Raw genomic sequence first — 23,581 nt, forward strand, 5'->3', positions numbered from 1 at the left:
TGGAATGGCAGAGCTTGCCCTGGGGTGGAAGATCACGCGTCTTCTGCATTTCTAGTTTGTCTTAATTTGCCTTGCCTCTCCTTCTTGCTTTGCTATCTACAGTATTTTCAACACATGCAAGGTATATTCCATTAAAAAATGGCTCTCGTTTTGTATTCTGCCTTCAACAGCAACAAAGCACACATATGCACACAGAGTATAACGCCATAAACGTGAAAAGGCCCTTTAAAAAGCAAAGGATTAGTATCAGGCATGGCCAAACTTGGCCCTCCAGATGTTTAGGGACTACAGTTCCCATCATCCCTGACCACTGGTCCTGTTAGCCAGGGATGATGGGAGTTGTAGTCCAAAAACATCTGGAGGGCTGAGTTTGGCCATGCCTGGATTAGTTTGACCTTCGCCCTGCCCCACATTTGAACATGGCCAATTAAAAAAAAAAGGAATTTGAAAATGAAAAAGCTTGTTTATTCCTATGGTATGCGCTTACCAAAATATTCTTTAAAATATGATAAGACTTTTAAGCAGAGACTGTGTACCCCTTCGTCCGCCTTTGCCCAGCTGAAGCCGTTCCAGCTGTTTCGGACTACAAATCCCATCCCACGCAGGCCGGGGCTGATGGGAGTTGTAGTTCTAAACAGCTGGCAGGGCTTCAGCTGGCCAAAGGCTTGCCTTCGCCAGCAGCTCCGTGTCCAAACCGTGCAAACCTTTCGCCTGCAGCTGCGGCTTCGCCCTCGGCCAGCGGCAACCAGCGCCACCTGCCGACCGCGCCTCTGGCAGAGAAGGCAGCTTGGGCACGACCGACGCAGCCTTTCGCAACGGCGCCTTGCCCGAGGCGGGGGAAGGAAGGAGCCGCCTTCCTTCTGCGAACCCAGAAAGCGCCTTTGTACACAATCGCCTTACCCAGACCAACAACGTTAATATTATTATTATTATTATTATTATTATTATTATTATTATTATTATTATTATTATTTTACCGGGGGGGGTGCTCCTCGTAGGGAAGAATATTGATGCCCTTTTCGGAATATCATCCCCCTATTTAATTTTTTTAAAAGAGGGTGGCATAGCATGGCTATGCAGCTAAGCCCCGATTTCAAAGCGGGATCAACCGATTCCTCCCCAGTCTTGGCTCCATCTGCTCAGGCGATGATCAAGAGAGGAGGAGGAGGCAGCCCCGGGGATGTCCTTGAAGACGGGATCCCCCGCCGAGATCCTTCCTCGGCTCGACCTTGGTTCTGGAGACGCGCGGAGGGGCGTGGGCCGCGGGGCGGGGCGCGCGCTCTGCGTTGGGGGAGAGAAAGTTGTCTTTCGCGATTTTGCACTTCCTGTTCGGCAGCAGCGTCCTCCTCCTCCTCCTCGATTGCGAGGAATATATATATATATATATACACGCGCGCGCGCAGAGCTTGGCGACTGCCTTCCCCGGCTGGGTTTCCTTGCTCGCTCGCGCGCGCTCCTTTCGCTTGGATCTTGGGCAAGCAGCTGTCAGAAAGCGTCCTCGCTTGCAGAGCGCGAAACGGGAACCGCAAGCAGTGCTGGGTGATCGGCTCACCTCCCTCCCTCCCTCTCCGGGTCACTTGTGTTTGCAAACTGCAGCCGCCTGCCTGCCTGCCTGAGAGTCTTGTTTTGCAGCGCGAAAGGAAACCAGCTCTTCAACGCGAATTGCATCTCTTCCTCCTCCTCCTCCTCCTCCTCCTCCTCCGTAGTGGTGGCTGGCGGTGGGGCGGACCTGGGCACTGGAGCCCAGACTTGGCACTACAGAGCAGAGAGGGAGGGGGGGCTGATTTTCTGCAAAACAGCCTCCGCATTCAGATTAATCTGCGCGATTACTCTCAATTGTGTTGGGTGCACCTCCTTGCTTTCGCCCTCCGGGCACGCTGACTCAGAGGACATGCCCATCTCCTGCTGCGCGGGGGGAAGGAAACTTTTGCAGCCGCCCAGAAGCGCGGGCTGCTTCTGAATCGGCCCAGGAGTTCCCTGCTGCAGCCTGAGCTTTTCACCCACCTTGGCAAGCTTTCTCGCCGCCTTCCAACCATTGCGCTTTTTTCCTGCACGATGCGAGGTGCCTTCTTCCGCCTCTCCTTCCCAGACCCATCCCGTGCCCTTGAGGACCCCGAGCAGCCGCTGTGGTCGTAACACCCCCCTCCCTCCAAGCTCGGGACGTCCCTCTTTACAGCCAAAGGCTCTGGAAAAACAACGCAATATAAAACGAGGAGCTCCAAAGACCCATCACTTGGCGCGGAGGAGCTTGGAGAGGGCTAGTCGAAGAGCCTGGCTGGAGGAGAGACCTGGCCGGGCCGGTTCCCGCGGGCCTCTCTTCCGACCTTCCCGTCGGAAGGGACATCGGAGAGATGGGAAGCACCGCTATGGACACCAAGAAGAAAGATGCAGCGCCCGGTGGCAAGAAGAGCAGCGGCCAGAAGAAGCGCCTTCTGCGAGTCCACATCCCAGTAAGTTGCGCCTGCCTGGTCGATCTCGTTCTCTCTCGCTCTCCTTTCCCCTTGCTCAATTCCTAGCACTGGCAAAGTCCGAAAAGCGAGTTATTGTTGTCTCCACTTTTCTCTGGCCAGTTAAGAGCTATGGAGAAGTTGATGCACCTCTCCTCCCCCCGCCCCCCCAAAGGATTATGTTATCTCCTTTGCAGCGCGAGCTCTCTCTTTTGCAGCAACAGGTTGGGAGGGGGGTGGGGCACGAAAGGAATGTGCTCATGCCTGTCACTCAAAAGCCACAATTGGGGAACGGCTCTTTTTTTTGGGGGGGGGAGGGTGGAAAAGGGTGAGAGCAATGGGGCAGCCGTGCCCTGACACTTTGGCAGCCGCCTTTTTCCAGGGAGGGATTTATGTGCAATGCAACCCCTTTTAAGAAAACGTGTTTACATTTTATAAGCCACCCATCCAGCCAAGCTGTCTGGAAGGTTATGCAATAAAATACGACGAAAAATGTATTTTGAAGTACAGTGCAAAATAAAACAAAAGCCCTTGGAGAGAGAAGCAACCCCCCCCCCCAGCAAACTCTGCCCCCATTAAAGCAGGTTTAAAACACAGCAAGGGGATAACGTGGTGCAAGCAACAGTAACAGCCCTGAAGCGGCTGTGGGTTGGAATTAAAAGGCCTGGGGGAGCAGGAAGAAGCATAGGCACCAGGTGAGTCGGGGGGGGGGTGGCATTCCTTACTCAGAAGTAAGCCCCATGGCATTCAATGGGACTAATGCTCAATGAATGTGCACAGGTTTTACAGCCTCCGTCTGGTTTCTCTGCCAGCTGGTCGTGGGCTCCAAACACTTCCCAAGGCTCAGAGAGGTGAAGCCCAGTTTGAGGACTGTGATGCTACACAGACACCCACGTGCATCTGCTTAAGCCAGACTCCAGCCTGAATGGAAAACCTGCATTAGCCAGATCGTACAAGTGAATTAAAAAATAAAGCATTGGTTGCCTGCCTTCTACTCACGAGAAGCTCACATTCATGCAAACTGCTGCACGGAGACTTAAGAGGAGGCTTAGTTTGCAACCCTACACTTGCTTCCCCGTATAGGGTTGTACTGCGAAGGTGCCCTTGAGCACCATACAGTACTTTTAAAGTGGCTCTTTGGGTTTGAAGCTGTCCTGGGACCTAGCAACTTTTGCCTTGAAGGTTGGGCACTTCTCATTGCGCGGCTCCTGGAGAACATTCGCTAAGATGGTGTCCTCCACATGTTTTGGACTTTGACTCTAATAGGCTGCCTAGGACTGATGGGAGCTGTAGTCTGAAACATTTGGAGGGCACCTGGCTGGCAGAGGCTGCTTTAGACAGGGCGGTATACAAATTTAATAAATAGTAATAATAACTGCTTTGTGAGAAGTTCCAGGGTTAAAGGTCCTCACTGCTAAGCCATACGAGAACACAAAATGTTCCTTTGTATGTTGAGTTCCAGGACACAGTATACCCAAGTTTTCTTGTGCATAAAATATAGGATATTGATATGGTGCACCATATATAGGATCACACTGCCATTAACCCTTGATGTCCTGTTTGCCATAATCTAAAATGGCTTAGATAACCCATAAGAAGGCATTGAAAGAGGAGAAAATGTTCACCCTCATCTTCTTATCTGATCTGCAACAGAATGAGATGGTAGCATCTCAAGGTGGCCAAATAGCCTCCACCACTTCAAACTGATGGTGGTGGGCTTTCATTTAGGATGGCTCTTCTCCCCTATGCAAAGGGTGCACACCTCAAAAGAAAACAAACATCCATGGAAGCAGAAGCTAATGCAACAGAAACCCTGGAGCACTGTGGCAAGACAATGCTGTAGAAACAAAACTGAGCTAGATGGACCAAATGGACTCAGTATATAGCAGCTTCTGATGTTTCCTAGTGTGTTAGTTTCTTGCGGACAGTTGAAAGGGATGTCCATGCTACTCTTTTCACTTTTTTCACTTATTACTTGTATGGATCAGAGCTGGGAAAGTAAAAGTATAAATCCCAAGGGGCGAACTCTGTTGTCTGTAGCACAGGGCATCACAATCCCTGTTTCCTGTGAAAAGAGGAACTGCACTACTTCAGCGGGACTCTTGAGCAAGCAGAAGTTTGCGAGCGCTTGCTGCGACGTTCCTTGATGCCTGTGGGCATGTTCTGTAGCTCCACATACTTTTCGTCGGGCGTGACAGGTATTCTCTCTCACTGGCGTTCAGACACTGAAGCATCGCTGAGTAGTGAGAAGAGCACTGGAATAAACTATGCACAATCTGATAGTGAGGAACAGGTTCGCTTGTAATAATGCCCTTCCTGTGAGTTGCTTTGTGAGCACGGGGAAGTGAAAAATGGTTTTGCACGCGGAAGTGAGAAGCACCTTAACCCACATACCTGTCGCCACACGAACAGGATCCCAGCCTGACTCAGTATCAGTTATTTATTGTTGGCCTGTGAATTTATGTGCTCGGTCATCAACACAGATGAGAATCCCTAGTCTGTGTGCATATGCGTCGAGGGCAGAGGAGGGTGGAAGTTTAACTGTTTTTGAATCTTCCTCACTGTGATTTGGCCATTCAGTAAGTTGTTAGAAGCACAGGAAACTTCCTTACAATGATTCAGTTCATTGGAGGCAACTCCTAGGGGCTGAGATTCCTTCGCCCCACCCTAAAATATTTGAGCCCCCCCCCCATTGATGGGCATTGCTATTCAAATGGTGTGTGGGTGTGGGTGTGCCACTTCATGTGATCAGTTACGTGGGGCAGGGCTTACCTGCCCCCCATATTCAAGTTGACACCCATGATTCAGTTTCAGACCATTGGTTGATCTACCTAAGTATTGTCTACATCCAGTGTTCGATATTCACCAGGCATTCTGTTCTGGCGACTGTAACCCTGGTTTAAGGAGCTATTTGGCACCTAGCTTATATATCTGAGTTTCTAACACTACATCAGAGGGTGGGGAACCAGTGGCCCTCCATATATTGTTGGGTTCTGCCTCTGTCCAGCATGGCCAGTGATTAGGGATAATTGGAATTGTAGTCCATCAACATTGGAGAGCCACAGGTTTGAAACTGGCTGCCATTGGCTGTCCATACTTTCGGAAAGAGTTCTTTCCTGGTCGCCATCTGAAGATGCCAGGGTTTGAATCCAAAACCTTCTGCATGCAAAGCATGTTCTCTACCCACCCCCATTTTAATTTGCTTTAAATTATTTTATGAACCTCCAGCCTACAGAGTGACAAGCTCTTAGTAGCCTCACCTTCGTCCTAACCACACTTTATTGGAACTGAGGCTGTAAAGATTATGGTATAATCTCTCACACACTCACCTGGAAATTACACCTCTTGAACACAGTGGGACTTGTTCCCAAATAAACACATACGGGATTGTGCCGCAAACTCTCATTTAACTCAGTGGGACTTGCTTCTGGGTTTAGGACTGACCTGTGGTCATGTTGGGAGAATAACCGCTATTTTGTGGCATGCAACCAGGTGTGTGTGTGGAGGTCTATGTGCATTGACTGCCTCTGCAAGGCAGATTGCTGGCTGGTTGGAGCGGTCAGAGAGTGTGTTAGGGTTGAAGTGGATGAACAGCTACTGGGAAAGTTTCCTGCTTTCTGTCACAGAACAACAGCAAAAGGGATGTTGTGCTGCTTCTGTGTTGACTGTGGGCAGAGGAATTTTCTCAAATGTCAGATATCCCCTTTTCCTCAAGGGCAGGGACTCAGTCATATGTGCAAAAAGAGAAATGTTACCACTATTGATGATTTGCATTACCGGCCTTTACCAGCAGGCGCCAGGATAGGTTACAGGTGGCGCTGTGCTCTAAAACACTGAGCCCTTTGAGCTTGCCGATCGGAAGGTCGGCGGTTCGAATCCATACGACGGGGTGAGCTCCCCGTCCCAGCTTCAGTCAACTTAGCAGTTTGAAAGCACACCAGGGCAAGTAGATAAATAAGTACCGCTGTGGCGGGAAGGTAAGCAGCATTTCCATGCGCTCTGGCACTCTTCACAGTCCTCCATGCGCCAGTAGTGGTTTAGTCATGCTGGCCACATTACCAGAAAGCTGTCTGTGGACAAATGCTGGCTCCCTCGGCTTGAAGTGAGATTATTATTATTATTATTATTATTTATACTCCACCCATCTGGCTGGGTTTCCCCAGCCACTCTGGGTGGCTTCCAACAAAAGATTAAAGATACATTAAAACATCAGTCATTAAGAACTTCCCAAAACAGATGAGATGAGTGCCACACCCCCATAGTTGCCTTTGACTGGACTTAACTGTCCAGGGGTCCTTTACCTTTTACCTTCTACCTTCTATATTATAAAAGGTAAAGGACCTTTCAGGTAAAGGACGTGTCCAGGGGTCCTTTACCTTTTACCTTCTCAGAATTAAAAACAGAACATATTACAGTCACAGGTAGGGTGGGCTCTGAAAACACACCTCTCAAGGGTCAAAGGCCAGGCTAAATAGGGTGACATCTTGCCAAGAGTAGACTGATAGCCAAATCTTTCAATTGTCCTCACATTTGTGGTGGCAGCCAGAGAATGGTGTGCAACAAGTGCCTGTTTGCTCTTGCCACAAAAGTAGTGTACATAGCACCTCTTCCCTCACCTCGAGCTTTTCTTGAGATAGCTTATTGCTGCATTTCCTCTAATCTGTCTCAAATGAGAACTTCATTTATTTTTATACCAAGGCACACAAAAACAAACTAGGAAGTGTCTTGGTTGAAAATGGAAGGTTCCTTCACCATGGCCCCACTTGAGGGTAAATATCCAAAGAAATGCACCTATAAACTGAGATGAAGAGTTTAAAGATGGACTCCTTCAGCTCTTTCTAGACACTGCCTTTATTGCATAACAAGTGCAGTCAATAGTCGTTGGAAACTCGTGCAACAGATTTCTCTCCCCTTTCCCCTCAGGTTAGTGTGGCTTGTCGGGTTGGGATAAAGTTGCGACATTCTGGCATGCGGACTGTATTATTTTTGTCATTGGTAAAATCCACCCCCTTCCTTACTTAGCAAGAGTATTTGTTGTGATAGAGAGAGAGAGGCCGGCATGGAACAGGATTGAGCAAGAATCAGGAATGCCCCGTATGCAAGAACGCTTTTGACTGAGGTGATTTTGGCTCTGGTTTGTGTGTGTTTTTAACTTGGCGAGGCTTTTCTTGCGATGCTTCTTCCTTGTGGTAAAATTGCCAGCTTCTACGTCCTGTTGAAGAACAGAATGCTGTGGCTGATTTTATTTATTTGTGCAATATTTCATGTATATTTCCCAGTAATTTCTTTATTTTACATTTATATATCCCATCTTTCCTCCAAGGAGTTTAAAGTAGCATGTGTGGTTCTCCTCGTCTCTGTTTTATTCTCACGGCAACCCTGCGAGGTGGGTTAGGTTAGTAATAATAATAATAATAATAATAATAATAATAATACATTTTTATTTATACCCCGCCCCTTCCAGTTCAGAAAACCGGGCTCAGGGCAGCTAACAACAAATTTAAAAAACACTTAATTGCAGAGGCAGCATAAAATACAGTATAAAAACATGAATAACAATAAAATTCAAAGTTCATAAATCAATTTGGGGGAAATCCATCTAATAAGCTTTAGATAGTCACCAGGGCTGGCTGGCTGAATTGGTCCTACTTGGGCCAGTGAGGAGGCCAGGGGAGAATTAGCTGTGGGGTCTCAGAGCAGGTAATCTTCATAAAAGGGGAGGGGGGGGAGAGAAGGGAAATAAAAGATCAGTCTGAATTCAAATTAACGGCCAGGTGGAATAGCTCTGTCTTACAGGCCCGACGGAAGGAGGTTAAATCCTGCAGGGCCCTAGTCTCATGGGACAGAACATTCCACCAGGTCGGAGCCATCACTGAAAAGGCCCTGGCCCTGGTGGAGGATAGTCTGACTTCCTTAGGGCCTGGGACCTCTAAACTATGGTTATTCATGGACCATAAGGTCCTCTGCAGGGCATACCAGGAGAGGCGGTCCCGTAAATATGAGGGCCCTAAGGCACAAAAGTAAGAGAGACAGGCGCAAGGTCACCCAGTGAGCTTCATAGCTGAGTGGATATTTGAACACTGGTCTCCCAGGTCCTGGCCCACCACCCTAACCAGTATACCACACTGCTTCCTGGGCCGTTTACAGTCATAATTGAAGCCATGCGAAGAAACAGGACACAAACATGGGCTCTGAAACGAAATAAGGCAAAGTTGCTGCTTGCAGAGTTTCAAAAGAACTCATTTTATGGCAGATGTGTCCTGTACCGACCCCATCAAAAGTGGCTGTGAAAATTGGACCATTGAAGGAAAAGAGCGTTTTGCTCCATTCATACCAAACCACGGTTCAGGACATTTAACCTTGGTTTGGCGCGATCTCTGAAATGTACAAGCCACATTTTGTTATTGGCTGGTAAAGTAGAAATTGTATTTTGAAGTTGGCGCTTTCAGGCCACCGTTTATACCGATCTGCATCGAGAGAGCATGAAACAAAAGCAGACTAATGGTTCTAAGCCCACTTGTACTTTTTATGCACTTGGAAAGCGTACCTCTGGAGGCATAGAACCATCCTGCTGTGAGCTCTGATTCCAAACCACCACCCTCCGCTGCTGTGCTTCCTTATTATGAATGGTACACCTCTCCGCTCCCCCAAGGAACAAGGGGATAATTTTCTTTCTTGGTGTCTGATTTTGCATAATGATTGAGAAGGCACAGGGCCTGCTGCTTATCGCATGGCGCAGAAAACCGCACAGAAAAAGAAGCGCTTCAGGCTTGGCTGCTAGCTCAGTGGGCTAAGTTTGATTCCTGCGTGCCTATTACTGCGTTGTAGGGGGTTTGGACTAGGTGACCCTTGGCGGTCCCTTCTATCCAGGGTGGATAAAAATCAATTATTTATTTTTTTTTAAAAAAACTGATTTTTTTAAATATAAATTGGATTTTTAAAATAAAATGCTTTTGGGGGAAAAATCCTTCTAAAGATAGTTTTCTGTTTAAGCTACATTATAGTCCAAAGGCTATTCATCAGGAAATAAGGATTTGTTTTAAGTTTTTCATGTGTGCTAAAACTAAATTTATTTTCCTTCCAATAAAGTACAGCAGAAAAGTTGTCCAAATATAAACAGTTAACTTATTAAACCTCACAATAATTCCATAATTATCTATGTATTTCTAATAGCATAACCACATCGGTAATTTTTTGATATAACTGTAAAAACTACTCTGAAAATTGATTATTCCAAAAATGAAACTTCCATCTGCTTGTAAATATTAAGAACGAGTCTTTCTGTAAAAACAATGATTTAAATCAAGTCTTACTGACGAGTGATTTAAATCTATTTGATTTAAATCAAACCCACCCTGCTTCCAACTTTACAATTCTACGATTCTAGGTGTAGGACATCAAGTTCGCAGTCTGGAGCAGCTTTTGCGGATTGCCGTTGTTTGTGGGCAGGGAACCACCCCTGAAACCTTTGTGTATAGATATACAAATCTGATCGACCGACCATGATAACGATGACACTTTTTCACAGGGACTACCTGTAAAGCATGTTGTACTTCTCGAGGTATTTTAAAAGAAAGCCTGTTCCTTTCTCCACATCCCTCGTTTACTATGCAAACACCAATCTTGTTCCATCTGATAGGTTGTCTTGTGTTTTGTGTTGCCCGCAACAGTTTATCTGGTTTGGAAGTGTGCCCGCAGGCCTGGCGACCGCTGCTTCAGGATATCACCAAATTTGGCTCTCTCCATCGCAGAGCTGTAGTGATGGGAGCCAGTGGAATTTTGCTTTCTGTGCACTTTGTAAAGGTTCTGTAAGGGGCTTTTTCGGCCCTGACCCAGCAACACTATCCATAGGAAGTTTGCAAGGTGGGAAAAGGCAAGTCCCAGGAAAGTGACTTCTGTATGGTCTCGGATGCCGGCAGAGTGCTTCTGTAGGAACTGGTGAAAGTCAATAGCCTTTCTGTGTGGCCGTGATCTCCATCCCAACAGTTGCACTCTGGGCCTGAGGGCTCTGGCCTTCTTTCTTCAAAATACCTCCAGTAACATGATTTTTAGAGGAAGTGGAAACTTGTGGGCAGAGCAGGGCTGTTTTGCATGTTGCCCAAAGAGAGAGTTTTCAATAGTGTCAGGGCTCCAAGAACTCAAGTGGTTGTCTCCTTATCCTCTCTGCACTGCTAGTTCTCTTTTTGCAGTAACGTTTCACTTTTTCTTCTTGAAAGGGGGTTTACCTTTTCTCCTGAAGGCATTTGTGTTACTTGACATGGCTAGGAGTGAGTTGCAAGCTTCCCCACTCTGTAGTTTGCAGTCCAGGTTACCTGTGCTGTGGAGTAGAGACGCTACATTGTGTGTGTGAGATAGAGTGAGAGTGAGAGATACTTAGAACAGGAGCACTTAGTTCCAAGCTTGAGAGAAGATCCTTACTTAGGCAAATGGGTTGGGCATCTCTGCCAGGTGAGGTTTGCCAATGCAGCTACTTCCTCCAAGGAAAAAGCAGTTTCGCCCTGCTGTGGGACATTGAGATCTCTGCACGGTGATCATTGCTGTGGATGCTTGATGCAAGCGGCTGAGTGGTGAAGTCAGGAGGAAGGAACTCACAACAAAGACTGATTTCTGTGGAAAGGAGGCATGCATTCGAAAAACTGTTCTAATGTTTATAGAGAATTTTTGTTTGCCATTTAGGAATCCTTCGCTTTGTCAATTTGCTGCTTTCCAGTACATGCTACCATCCAAGTTGGTAACGATCAGTTGTGATGATCTACATGCAGGTCATGCTTCAACACTCTCCCACCCCTCTTGGTCTATCAACCCCCCCCCCCTTTTCTGGCAGTGTCATTTGCAATGGTTTAGCGAATCCATTTAAACCACATTGTCGCAGAGGATGCAATGAGCACTTAATGGGCTTGGATTCAACAAACTGTCTGTATATTTTTTGCAGATTTGCCTGTGGAGTCCATTTCCACTTCTGTTTGATTCTCTCCCCACCACACGCTTCGCAAGCCGGTGATGCCCAAAATTAAAAGCTCAATTGTGTTGATTTCAGCCCTGAGGCACATCAGCTATGCTCATCAATGCCTTGTTCATGCTTTGGCTTTTGGAACATTGTGGAAAATGCTTAAGACCCCGACATTTGCAGTGATATGCCCCAAACCGAATCACCCCCTTTGGGGGGGATGGAGGTTAGCTTCAGATTACCAATTCTACACAGGCTTGGACTTCAAACATGAAGGCATTTTCTGATTTGGCCTGACAGTTGCACTATAAGTATGTAAGGAGAACTCTTTCCACACTCTCTTTGTTGGCTATTGAGTCATCATGACATGCAGACTCCAACTATTTTCTTTCTCCCGCTGCTCCTCTTCCTTTTGGGCTGCCTTAGAGTATCATTTGTGTTATTTCAGCAGCTCCTGTCAGTGCAGAATTACTTGTCAAGAGAGCTTTTCACCAGTAAGGTTTCCTCCCCACCCCTCCTTCCTTTTTGTTACCAGATCATACTTATTATTCAGTGGATTCTTAAAGGTAAGAGAGGGGGGAAACTCAGCATGTGTGTAGACGATTTGTCAGTTGCTGCAGCGCATAGTCTAGGAAGCTGGAGGCACATTAGAACATAAGTCACTGCTTTAATTTTCAGGTAGGTAGCTGTGTTGGTCTGACGCAGTCGAAATAAATAAGAAAATTGTCCAGTAGCACCTTAGAGACCAACTAAGCTTGTTCTGGGTATAAGCTTTCATGTGCATGCACACTTTGAAGTGCTACTGGACAATTTTTAACGTTTTTTGACTGCTTTAATTTTGCGTGTTCCCCCCATCTAGCCCAGTACTGTCTTCTCTTGACTGGCAATAGTTCTTCAGGATCTTCGCATCGTCCCTTACCAGATTCTTTTACCTGGAAATGCCAGGATTTGAACTTTTGACAATGAACCATGGTCTCCCAAACTGGTCCTGTTTGGGTTGCTGTTTTCTGGCTATAATAACTGGGATCATCCTAAGGTGAAACACCCTACAGATAGGCACAGAGGATTGGAAGGGTGAGACGGGGATCTAGCAAACCTTCTTTCTTCTGACTATTGCTATTGGTCCCAAAAGAAGGTTGGATTTTTTCGGTGCCTTGCCTTTAGTGGCTCTGCTGTAGGGTTATACATTTGCCGTAGCGCTTGGACATCTGGAATGTGTTCTGGTGAGCCGGAACACCAGTTAAGGAAGTGTTTAGGATGGGACTTAGCATTGCAATCAGTTGTGTTGTTGCTGGGTTGCAAGCCAGCCTTGGATGCTGCGTTGAAGCCACGGTGACCTTTGCTGCATTGCAGTGTTGTGTGAGGTTGCTGCTGTGTGGCATGAAAGTGGATTGAGCGTGGCTGGAGGTGGATGACTCACCTGCATTGGAGTGACTCCTGGATGCTTGAAGGCATCCCAGTCATTCCAGAGCCAGCTATAAATTTTGTGCCCTGGAGAGATACATAGCTATTAATATTCTTAATGATTTATTCGGTACCTTTGATGTGCAAGATGGAGTGATCAAGAGCATTTCATTCACCCCGACAATAGGACGCTTAGGTTGGTCCCCACAAGTATGTCCTTTTAACATTATAATCCTTAGTTCACAAATAAAGGAATTGGAAGTTGGATGAATCTAGTCTGTGAATCTATGGATCGCCCTGCTTTTGAAAGACAGACTGTACAAATTTAAAGTTCTGCATCTTCTACTATCATGCCTAGTTTATTTTTTTGCCATTATACTATAATTCCCCTTAAGAGGGGTGTTGCAATTTATGGGTGCTTTTGGACAGGGGCTTAATAATGCAAATGGGCAAAGGGTTTTTTCATCTGTCTCTCTCTATCTTACTAGATCTATCCTGGAAAGAGTAAATTTGGTTTAAATTGGGGGGATTGGAACTGGCATTTTGATGCCAACAACATTGTGTAGATGGTGCAAAAAGAAAAAGAGAGGCATGTAATAAACCTCTGCCTGAGAAATCCTCCAATTAACTTGTAAGAATGGGGTTTAATTCATGTCCAAGAGGTGTACAATGAACTCGCTTCTCCTTTATTCCATATATTTATTTGGAGTATTTATTACAGTGGTACCTCAGGTTAAGTACTTAATTCGTTCCGGAGGTCCATTATTAACCTGAAACTGTTCTTAACCTGAAGCACCACTTTAGCTAGTGGGGCCTCCTGCTGCCGCTGCACAATTTCTGTTCTCATCCTGAAGCAAAGTTCTTAACCCGAGGTAATATTTCTGGGTTAGCGAAGTCTGTAACCTGAAACGTATGTAACCTGAAGCGTATGTAACTCAAGGTAATACTGTACTATGTTGCCCCAAGAGGCTGTCTGAAAGCAGCTTGTAAAAGGTTGTCAAAAGAAAACATGATTTTCTGAATTATGCATTTATTTAGGATTTGGATGGTGCTGGTGTTGAAGGACTTATGAAGGTGACCCACAAGTGACTTGATCTGATTTGGGGCCAGTTACCTCTCTCCATCTCTCTGTCTCTCTCCCCCACCCACCAAACCTCTGCTATGTAAGCCCTAAAGAGAGGCTGCTGAATCATTCTACATTGCTCATTATGTGTGTATTCCTGCCAATTGTAATGTGCTGAAGCCCAAATTCACAAGGAGGCATCTAGATTCTCCTGTCAGAGCTAGAAGTCAGTTCAGTTGTTTAATGGTGCTGCTACTCCTGTGAAGTACTGCTTGTATAATTATCCAGTTGAATACTAGTTTATAATGATGGATTGGCGGACTTCAGGACAGGGCCGGCCCACCCATGAGGCAAGGTGAGGTGACTGCCTTGGGTGGCAGGATCCACAGGAGCAGCAGATTCCGATATACAGCTTTATTCCCCCCCCCATTGTTCCTGATGTAGATTTTCACTCACCCCTTCTTCCTTGGCAGCAACGGAGCCATTTTGTGGTTAGCCTCAGGTGCCAAAATGTCTTGGGCTGGCCCTGCTTCAGAATGATATGTATCGAACCTTCATTTGCCTTGCCAATTTAGCACCAGCCTTTAAAACCAACAACACAGCCGTATATATAGCATGTAAGGGCTTGTGCGGACATCTGCTTCCTGCATTTTTGGTTTTGGATCAAAAAAACCGTAGTATATCAAGACATGTTATTGGTCTGTCTAGCCCCATATTGTCTACTCTGAGTAGGGGAGGAGTAGAGTTCCTCCTCACCTCTGTTCTTTGAGATTCTTTCAAGTGGAGATGAACCTGGGATTGTTTTCCTACAAAGCAAGGGCTTTCACCATTGAGTTTTGTGCCTTCAGTGATGGTGATGGGATAGTGTCCTCCACAATCCCTGAGGTTGCAGCCTGTTGCCCCCTCACCTGCCACAAGGTGTGGGGAGAGAGCATGTCATAACGGCATACACAGTTGTCCTCCAACAGAGGGGAATGGCCAAGGCGGTTTACGAGGAACAGCCGGGACCCCCTGCATGAGTTGGGCACTAATGGTAGAGCCTGCAACCGGGATATAAGCTCATGTATGGCTTCGTATGGGATGCAGGTGGCGCTGTGGGTTAAACCACAGAGCCTAGGACTTGCTGATCAGAAGGTTGGCGGTTTGAATCCCCGAGGCGGGGTGAGCTCCCGTTGCTCGGTCCCAGCTCCTGCCAACCTAGCAGTTCAAAAGCACGTCAAAGTGCAAGTAGATAAATAGGTACCGCTCCGGCGGGAAAGTAAACAGTGTTTCTGTGTGCTGCTCTGGTTCGCCAGAAGCGGCTTAGTCATGCTGACCACATGACCCGGAAGCTGTACGCCGGCTCCCTCAGCCAGTAAAGCGAGATGAGTGCTGCAACCCCAGAGTCGGTCACGACTGGACCTAATGGTCAGGCGTCCCTTTGCTTTTACTTATGGCTGCATACACACCACATTATTTTCCCCAAATAATCCTGGGAACTGTAGTTTACTCCTCACTGAGCTACAACTCCCAGCACCCGCAACACACCACAGCTCCTAGGGTTATTTGGGGGAAATAATCTGCTTTCAGCGTGTGTTTCAGTGTGTGGTGTGAACCAGGCGTTTTCTCAGGTGATCTGATCCCCAACACAAACCCAGCATCCGAAAGCATCAATACTTGATTGCAATGGATGCCCATCTATTTTGGCCCTATGTCTTCAGTGGGGCTTCTTTCCATAGATTAAAATATGCAGTCATTCTATAACAATCCAAGCCAAAGTATCATCTTAAGGGCTCTGGCAGCCTATCTATTTGGCTTATAGACTGAACTTTGATTACTTAAGAATCCAGATTCCAGAAGAACGAAGAGTTGCAAAACAAATATGTTGTGTGGAAACATGTTTTGAATTAATAGGGTCTTGGGGAGTTAATTTACACTTTTGGTTAAGGGCTGATTTATGTCCTAAGTCATTATTTTGGAAACTCTTAAGCCAGGACTGTTTTGGTTCCGGAAGATCACCCTTTCCCCTTGTTGGTGGAATACCTTTTTCTACATGCTTCCATGAGCAGTAAAATCCACCTGACCTAACTGATTTAACAAATGCATGGCAATACACAGAATAGGGTTTTTTATATTGAAAAGGGTGGAAACGTTCGTTTGTGTTGTGTATGAATGCAGAAACACCAGTGAAAGCTGATCTGGTTCGCACCTGGGGGAGGGTAGAGGGTTAAGACCCCCTACTCCCCACACCAGGGTCCCAGTCCAGACATGCCAGACATAAACCAGCAGCAAAGCCCAGATCCACACCATACATTTAAAGTACATCCAACACACATTTAAAGCACGTGTCTTCCCTCAAAGAGGAAGCCGTTTGCTTTAAAAGTGTCTTGGCTGTGTTTTAAATGTCTGGTGTGGATCTGTGTTGGCTAAGTGGCTTTTATGCCACTTCAGGCTGTCAGGGTAACAGAGCAGGGTCTTTTTCATAGTGGCCCCAAACCTTTGAGGTATGTTTCCCAAGGTGAATATGATTTGGCCCAAGCCTTCCTGCTTCTAACAAACACTGCGAGACCACCTTGTATCACAAGGCCTTTGAGGGCTTACTTTTGAGCAGATTTGATTTAAAACAAATAGATTTAAATCACGATTTAAATCACTAGTCAGTAAGACTTGATTTAAATCACTAGTCAGTAAGACTTGATTTAAATCACTAGTCAGTAAGACTTGATTTGGATAATTTTTTTTACAGGAAGACTCATTCTTGCTGGTATAATTTTAATATTTACAACCAGATGAAGGTTTCATTTTTGGAATAATCAATTTTCAGAGTAGATTTTACAGTTATATCAAAAATTACTAATTTGGTTGTACTATTAGAAAAACATAGTCTGATAAAAATGATGAAATTATTGCTTATATTTGTACTTTATTGGAAGGGGAAAATGATCATTTCCTTAATAACAATTTAAACAATTTATTTAACTAAAACAATAACATTGTAGCATATGTATCCATCTTTGTTAACTGATGTGGTTAAACGTCTAAAAAAATCAAAAACCTTAGACTGAGTTTTAGCACACATGAAAAACAAAAAACAAATCCTTATTTCCTGATGAATAGCCTTTGGACTATAAGGCAACTTAAATAGAAAACTATCTTTGGAAAGATTTTTCCTCCAAAAGCACTTTATTTTAAAAATCTGATTTAAATAATTTTTTTTTTATTTAAATAATTTTTCTTTTGGAAAAATTATTTGGAGCCGGACAGTAGTTCTTTAGAGAGTTGGTTGATAGAGCTGCTGTTTCCCATGATGTGGAAGTGCAAATTGTATTTGTCTCTGGGCCAAACAGGCTTTGCAGGTTGGTTTTTGAAACTCTGCAGAAACAGGTAGAGAGAGAGAGAGAGATCCTACTGATGCCACAACGCTGAAAAAGCTGTCCTCTCTTCCCAGCCCAAGAAGTCTTTCATTGAAATAAAAATTAAAATATTGCTTACTTTACCTGCTCTTGCTCTGCAAGTCCCGCTTGGGAACTTTGGCTTTTCCCTCTCCTTTCCCACATGCAACTGTTGTTTCTGCTGCAGTTGAAAGCCTTGTCAATTCCAATATTGCATGGTCTTCGGAGCTCACTGGGGGGAGAGAGGAGTCTGGGAACAATGCAAACAAGCCTAGCCAGTCATTTCCACTAATTGTTCCTGTGGGTGGCAGAACACATAAAGCGGGAGAGAAGGGGAGAGGCGGTGGGAATGTGTCTGCTTTGGAAGCTGGCTACATTAAAAATAATAATTATCATAGAGCTGTGCATGGTGGCTCTTGAATCCTTTCCTCTGATGTGGTGGAGCTTCGGATAGGAAAGTTCTAGATCAAAGCAGGATATGAGAGCTCTTGGCTCCTGTACAGCCTATAAGCCCAGTGAGAATAGTGTCAAGTGTGTGTGTGTGTGAGAGAGAGAGGGGGCGCGCGTTGGGAGGTTGGGTTCCCTCCTTCTTGTTAGAAATGTGCCATGTTGCATGTTTCTGCCATGGATTCAGATTGGATTACCCTTTGGGATGTTGTTGTTGTTGTTTAGTCGTTTCCGACTCTTTGTGACCCCATGGACCAGAGCACGCCAGGCACTTCTGTCTTCCACGGCCTCCTGCAGTTTGGTCAAACTCATGCTGGTAGCTTCAAGAAGACTGTCCAACCATCTCGTCCTCTGCCGTTCCCTTCTCCTTGTGTCCTCCATCTTTCCCAACATCAGGGTCTTTTCCAGGGAGTCTTCTCTTCTCATGAGGTGGCCAAAGTATTGGAGTCTCAGCTTCAGGACCTGTCCTTCCAGTGAGCACTCAGGGCTGATTTCCTTAAGAATGGAGAGGTTTGATCTTCTTGCAGTCCATGGGACTCTCAAGAGTCTCCTCCAGCACCATAATTCAAAAGCATCAGTTCTTCGGCGATCAGCCTTCTTTATGGTCCAGCTCTCACTTCCATGCATCACTACTGGGTATACCATAGATTTAACTATATGGACCTTTGTTGGCAAGGTCTCTGCTTTTTAAGATGCTGTCTAGGTTTGTCAATGACCCTTTGGGATAATATCACACAAATTCTAAAAATGTAGTTGTGCTTGGCCATGCTCTGATGAGGCCTTGCACAGGAACGGTGTTTTGTTACAAACTGAGGGGAAGTCTGAAGTTTATTTTACTTTTTGGAATAAACTACTGCTGGATTGTAGTAAAAACTCAAAAGTGGTCTGCAAAACGTCCCCGCTTGATTGTGATAAAACCTCAGACTTGTTTACAAAAAAACAAACAGGACATTTCATTAGGATTGTCCATCAGAGACAAGTGCTGTTGTTGGCATATGTTTGTTTCGAGAGACAATGGAGTGCGCCTCTGGGGAGTGAAGTCAAACTGCTGGGGCGCAAGGCAAGGCTGTTTGTATGGAGGTCTTGGGCAGCCCAGATGACAAGACCCCCCTCTTGGCCTCACAGAGCAAGACGTTGGCAACAGTTTGGCTGAAGGAGTTGCCAGACGCAGGCATTTAATAACAACAACAACAATTTATTATTTATACCCCGCCCATCTGGCTAGGTTTCCCCAGCCACTCTGGGTGGCTTCCAACAGAATATTAAAAAACAATAGTCTATTAAACATTAAAAGCTTCCCTAAACAGGGCTGCCTTCAGATGTCTTCTAAAAGTCTGGTAGTTGTCTTTCTCTTTGACATCTGGTGGGAGGGCGTTCCACAGGGCGGGTGCCACTACCGAGAAGGCCCTCTGCCTGGTTCCCTGTAACTTGGCCTCTCGCAATGAGGGAACTGCCAGAAGGCCCTTGGTGCTGGACCTCAATGTCTGGGCAGAACAATGGGGGTGGAGACGCTCCTTCAGGTATACTGGACTGAGCCCGTTGAGGGCTTTAAAGGTCAGCACCAACTCTTTGAATGTGCTTGGAAACGTACTGGGAGCCAATGTAAGTCTTTCAAGGCTTCATCCTTATGCCTTATGAGGAACGGCTAAGGGAGCTGGGCATGTTTAGCCTGGAGAAGAGGAGGTTAAGGGGTGATATGATAGCCATGTTCAAATATATAAAAGGATGTCACATAGAGGAGGGAGAAAGGTTGTTTTCTGCTGCTCCAGAGAAGCGGACACGGAGCAATGGATCCAAACTACAAAAAAGAAGATTCCACCTAAACATTAGGAAGAACTTCCTGACAGTAAGAGCTGTTCGACAGTGGAATTTGCTGCCAAGGAGTGTGGTGGAGTCTCCTACTTTGGAGGTCTTTAAGCAGAGGCTTGACAACCATATGTCAGGAGTGCTCTGATGGTGTTTCCTGCTTGGCAGGGGGTTGGACTCGATGGCCCTTGTGGTCTCTTCCAACTCTATGATTCTATGATTCTATGATTCTATGATTCATCCAACCGTCTTAGGGACTCCACTCTGTATTTGTATAGGGTTTACTCCTGAGCCTTTTCTTCTCTCAAAGATATCCCCTAAAGCAGCGGAGGTTTAGGACCAGAGTTTTCCTTCTCCTTAGATGGGCTCCCTCCCAGGTTGGCGAGCCCCATCTGCCCCTCACTTCCCTCCACAGAACCTGCAAAAACCTGCCTTCTTGACCGTCGGACGCACAATTGGTCTTGTCCACTCAACTCACCGGAGCCTGTCTTCACATGCTGCTGGGGGCGGGGGGCAGGGAAAGACAGCTAAAAACTGTTATTTAAAGCAACATTCAAAAAACCCAATCAAAATCAACAGTAAACTAAAAACTGATTATAACACATTTTATTCATTTATTTACTAAATTTGTATACTGCTTTATACCCCGTAGATCTCAGGGCGCTTCATTTAACTTATGCATGTCTGTAGGAAATGTTTTAAGCAGGTGCTGAAAGGGGGTACAGAGGGGTTTGTTGGCATGTGTACAAAGGCAAAGTGTAGATTTGTTGCTCTGCCGACATTTGTCTCTGGTTCTGCCTCAGGCAGTTGCCCAGAGGGATGTGTGACCCTCAGGCTGGCAAATGTTCCCCAGCATATGAAAGAGGGTACCTTTTATCACATGTGGTGGACCTGCCCCAAGGTGAAAGACTTCTGGGAGAAGATTTATAATGAATTGGGGGGAAAAGGTTGAAATATACATTTATTAAGAAACCAGAGGCCTTTCTTCTTGGAATAACAGGTCTGGAACTGCCCAAGAAAGATGTTAGATTGTTTTTGTATGTCACAACTGCAGCTAGAATTTTGTTAGCTAAGAATTGGAAAACACAAGAAGTCCCAACAGTGGAGGAATGGCAGATGAAGATGATGGATTTTTTGGAGCTAGCCGATCTGACTGGAAGAGTCCGCGACCAGAAGGAGGAGGAGTACCAGGAGGAATGGATGAAATTCAAAGACTATTTAGTTAAATATGCTAAGATAACTTAACTGGAAAAACTTACAAAGACCAGATAGGCTTAGGATTTAAATATGTGATGATAGAGAATAATATGTTTAAAGTTAAAAGGAAAAGAAAGAAAGAAAGATGTCCTTTCTCTAGACCTTTAGCATAGCCTGGCACCTGATGGTGATGTTAAGTGATCAAGTTAATTTTATGAGAAAACTGGTTTTGGAAAACTGTTACAATGAAATACACTGAAATTCAGCTGGGGGGGATTTGAGAAAGCTGCTTAACAATGTTACTAAGATTGGATCAAGTACAGTTAAGATGTATGCTTGTTTGCTTAAATTTTTTGGAAAATCAATACAAATTTTGGGGGAAAAAATGTTCCCCACCATATGATTGTAAACCTGTTCCTGGATTAAGCAGGTGTGGAGAACCTTTGGCCTTCCAGATGTTGTTGGACATAGTCCATGATGAGGGATGATGGGACTTGGAGTGCAACAACATCTGGAGGTTGCGCCAAGGTTGCGCTTGATGTCTCCACCATCTGGAAGTTCATGCCTGGGGATCTTTGGATCTTAACTGTTTTCACATACTAGCAACACATCCTGTAGAATTCTGTCCATTATATGTTATCTGTGCAATCAGAATCAATTCCAGGTACCCAAAAGTTGCACTGTACTGGAAAATCCGACTTTTGAGCCGTCTGGCGCCCAAATGGCAACCAGGCATTCTGTTTTGGCGACTCTAACCCTGGTTTAAGGAGCCATTTTGTGCCTAGCTTTTATATCTGAGTTTCTAAGACTGGTCATAGGTTTTCTGTCCCTTCTCTAGACCTTTAGCATAGCCTGGCACCTGATGGTAGCCAGATGGCTCCTAATGAACGTTTATTGCTGGCCTGTGGATATTCTGAGCCTTTGGAATTATTGCGGTGCCATCTACCTGAGTGAGTCAAGGGCAGAAGTAAACTGCTTTTGTAGCGTGAATGTGGGAGAAAAGCCAAAAAGCCTAGATTTGGAGCTTGCTGAATAAGGATGCTAAATGTTTTCTGGCTGGCAGCAGCAGCAGCAGCGTCTTGGATATTGGGAAGTTGAATTATTATTGTCTGGGGAATAACAATGCTTGCCTGCGTGTTTCATTGCCATCTGCTCAACCTGTACTTTTGCAAATAAAAAGTTTATTAATAGAAGTCTCCAGTACCCTCTTTAAAAAAACACAAACAAACACAGCGTCCAGCTGCTGTGAAACCTCCTTCAGCTCAGGGAAATGGGAAGCCCGATAAAATATTGTCTACTGTATTTAAATTGTATCTTGGTTTCAGAGTAGGAATCTTTTTGGGTGACAGGAGCCAGCCATCACCAACTTCAGGCAATAAACATTGATCTTCCTAAGAGACAGGCGATGAATCTGTCAATTTACTAAGTAAATATGAAGTGGTTCCCTGGCTGAAATAGCTATTATCGCTACTGGATTGCTATGTTCTGATTTGTGAATGCTATAATGACCTTAAAAAAAAAGTAACCTGATTATGGCAGTGTAGTCATCTCCCCCCCCCCCGCCCCCGCTTGGAGGGAGACATGCATTTTGCTAGAGCTAATTGAACATTAGCAGCTTGGGGATGGCAGAGGATTGTAAATGGAGACTTGATGGCGTTCAGAAATGCAGAGAAGTACATGCAGGATGGTAAGAAAGAAGGAACAATAGCAACAGCTGTGCTGAAAGTAGAGAAGAGGCAGGCAAAAAAACCCACCAAAAAACTTGACCCCACTTGTTCACACATTAAAAGGTAAAGGTACCCCTGCCCGTACGGGCCAGTCGTGTCCAACTCTAGGCTTGTGTGCTCATCTCGCTCTAGAGGCCGTGAGCCGGCGCCGTCCGAAGACACTTCCGGGTCGCGTGTCCAGCATGACGAAGCTGCAGCTGGCGAGCCAGCACCAGTGCAGCGCACGGAAATGCCGTTTACCTTCCTGCTATAAAACGGTCCCTATTTATCTACTTGCACTTAAGGGTGCTTTCGAACTGCTAGGTGGGCAGGAGCTGGGACCAAACGACGGGAGCTCACCCCGCCGCGGGGATTCGAACCGCCAACCATACGATCGGCAAGTCCTAGGCACTGAGGTTTTACCCACAGCGCCACCCGCTTCCCTTGTTCACACATTACATAATCAGAAGAGAGAATTTGGTGTATACCTAAAAATATTGTTTTGGGGAACAGCCTTGAGGGACCTCATTCTGCTGCCCCGAAAAGGTGAAGCCCTAAAAATGGAGGGAGAGAAGCAGTAACAATAAAAGCAAGGCAGATCTGTTTATTTGCAGGTGCTTGCCATTTGGAAGTGTAGCATGGGATGTTTTACATGAGAGTCCAGTTTAAAGTAGGAATAGTGATGTCTTACCAAGCTGGACAGGTCGGCAGAGATGGTGTTGGATACTAGCTGGATATTTGGGGCTAGATAAATGAGTCTGAGGAAGCCAGAAGAGAGTTCTGACTAGTTTTGATTTGCTGACCTGAGATGGGGACAACATGACTCCACATTATTCCATGTGGTGACATCAGAATATTTCGTGAGAGTAGTGGTTGTCAGCCATGCTGAGCTGTCAAGATTGAGTATACAGCCTCTCTAGAGAGATGGCCTGAAGATTGTTGACGACTCCTTCAGTAGTACTTGCATGCAGCCCTAGTCTCGGGGGGGGGGGGTGAGAGGTTTTGTGGGTTCCAGCACACACTCTGGGTGGTTTCTTTTGAATGAGGTCAGTGGAGACCAATGGAGTTTTCATGATGTAAGTTCTTTTTTTAAAACACACACACATAAACAAACATGCATACAGGCTGAAAATAAGATGTAAGGTTCATAGCATTAACAAGCTGACAGTTCCTCACACACCACATCTAGGTTT

At 45.6% G+C, this 23,581-nt stretch overlaps 1 protein-coding gene across 1 annotated transcript in view; it reads left to right on the top strand.

Moving 5' to 3' along the window:
* Positions 1 to 1,408: 1,408 nt before the first annotated feature.
* The window catches only part of PRKAG2 (protein kinase AMP-activated non-catalytic subunit gamma 2), a 205,445-nt gene continuing 183,272 nt past the window's right edge, over positions 1,409 to 23,581 (top strand). The window contains exon 1 of the mRNA XM_081163991.1: positions 1,409 to 2,450. Within this exon, the coding sequence (XP_081020117.1) occupies positions 2,352 to 2,450 (99 nt within the window). The 5' untranslated portion in view covers positions 1,409 to 2,351. The remainder of the gene's footprint in view (positions 2,451 to 23,581) is intronic.

Source organism: Podarcis bocagei (assembly GCF_964188305.1).
Source record: "Podarcis bocagei genome assembly, chromosome: 12".
NCBI lineage: Eukaryota > Metazoa > Chordata > Lepidosauria > Squamata > Lacertidae > Podarcis > Podarcis bocagei.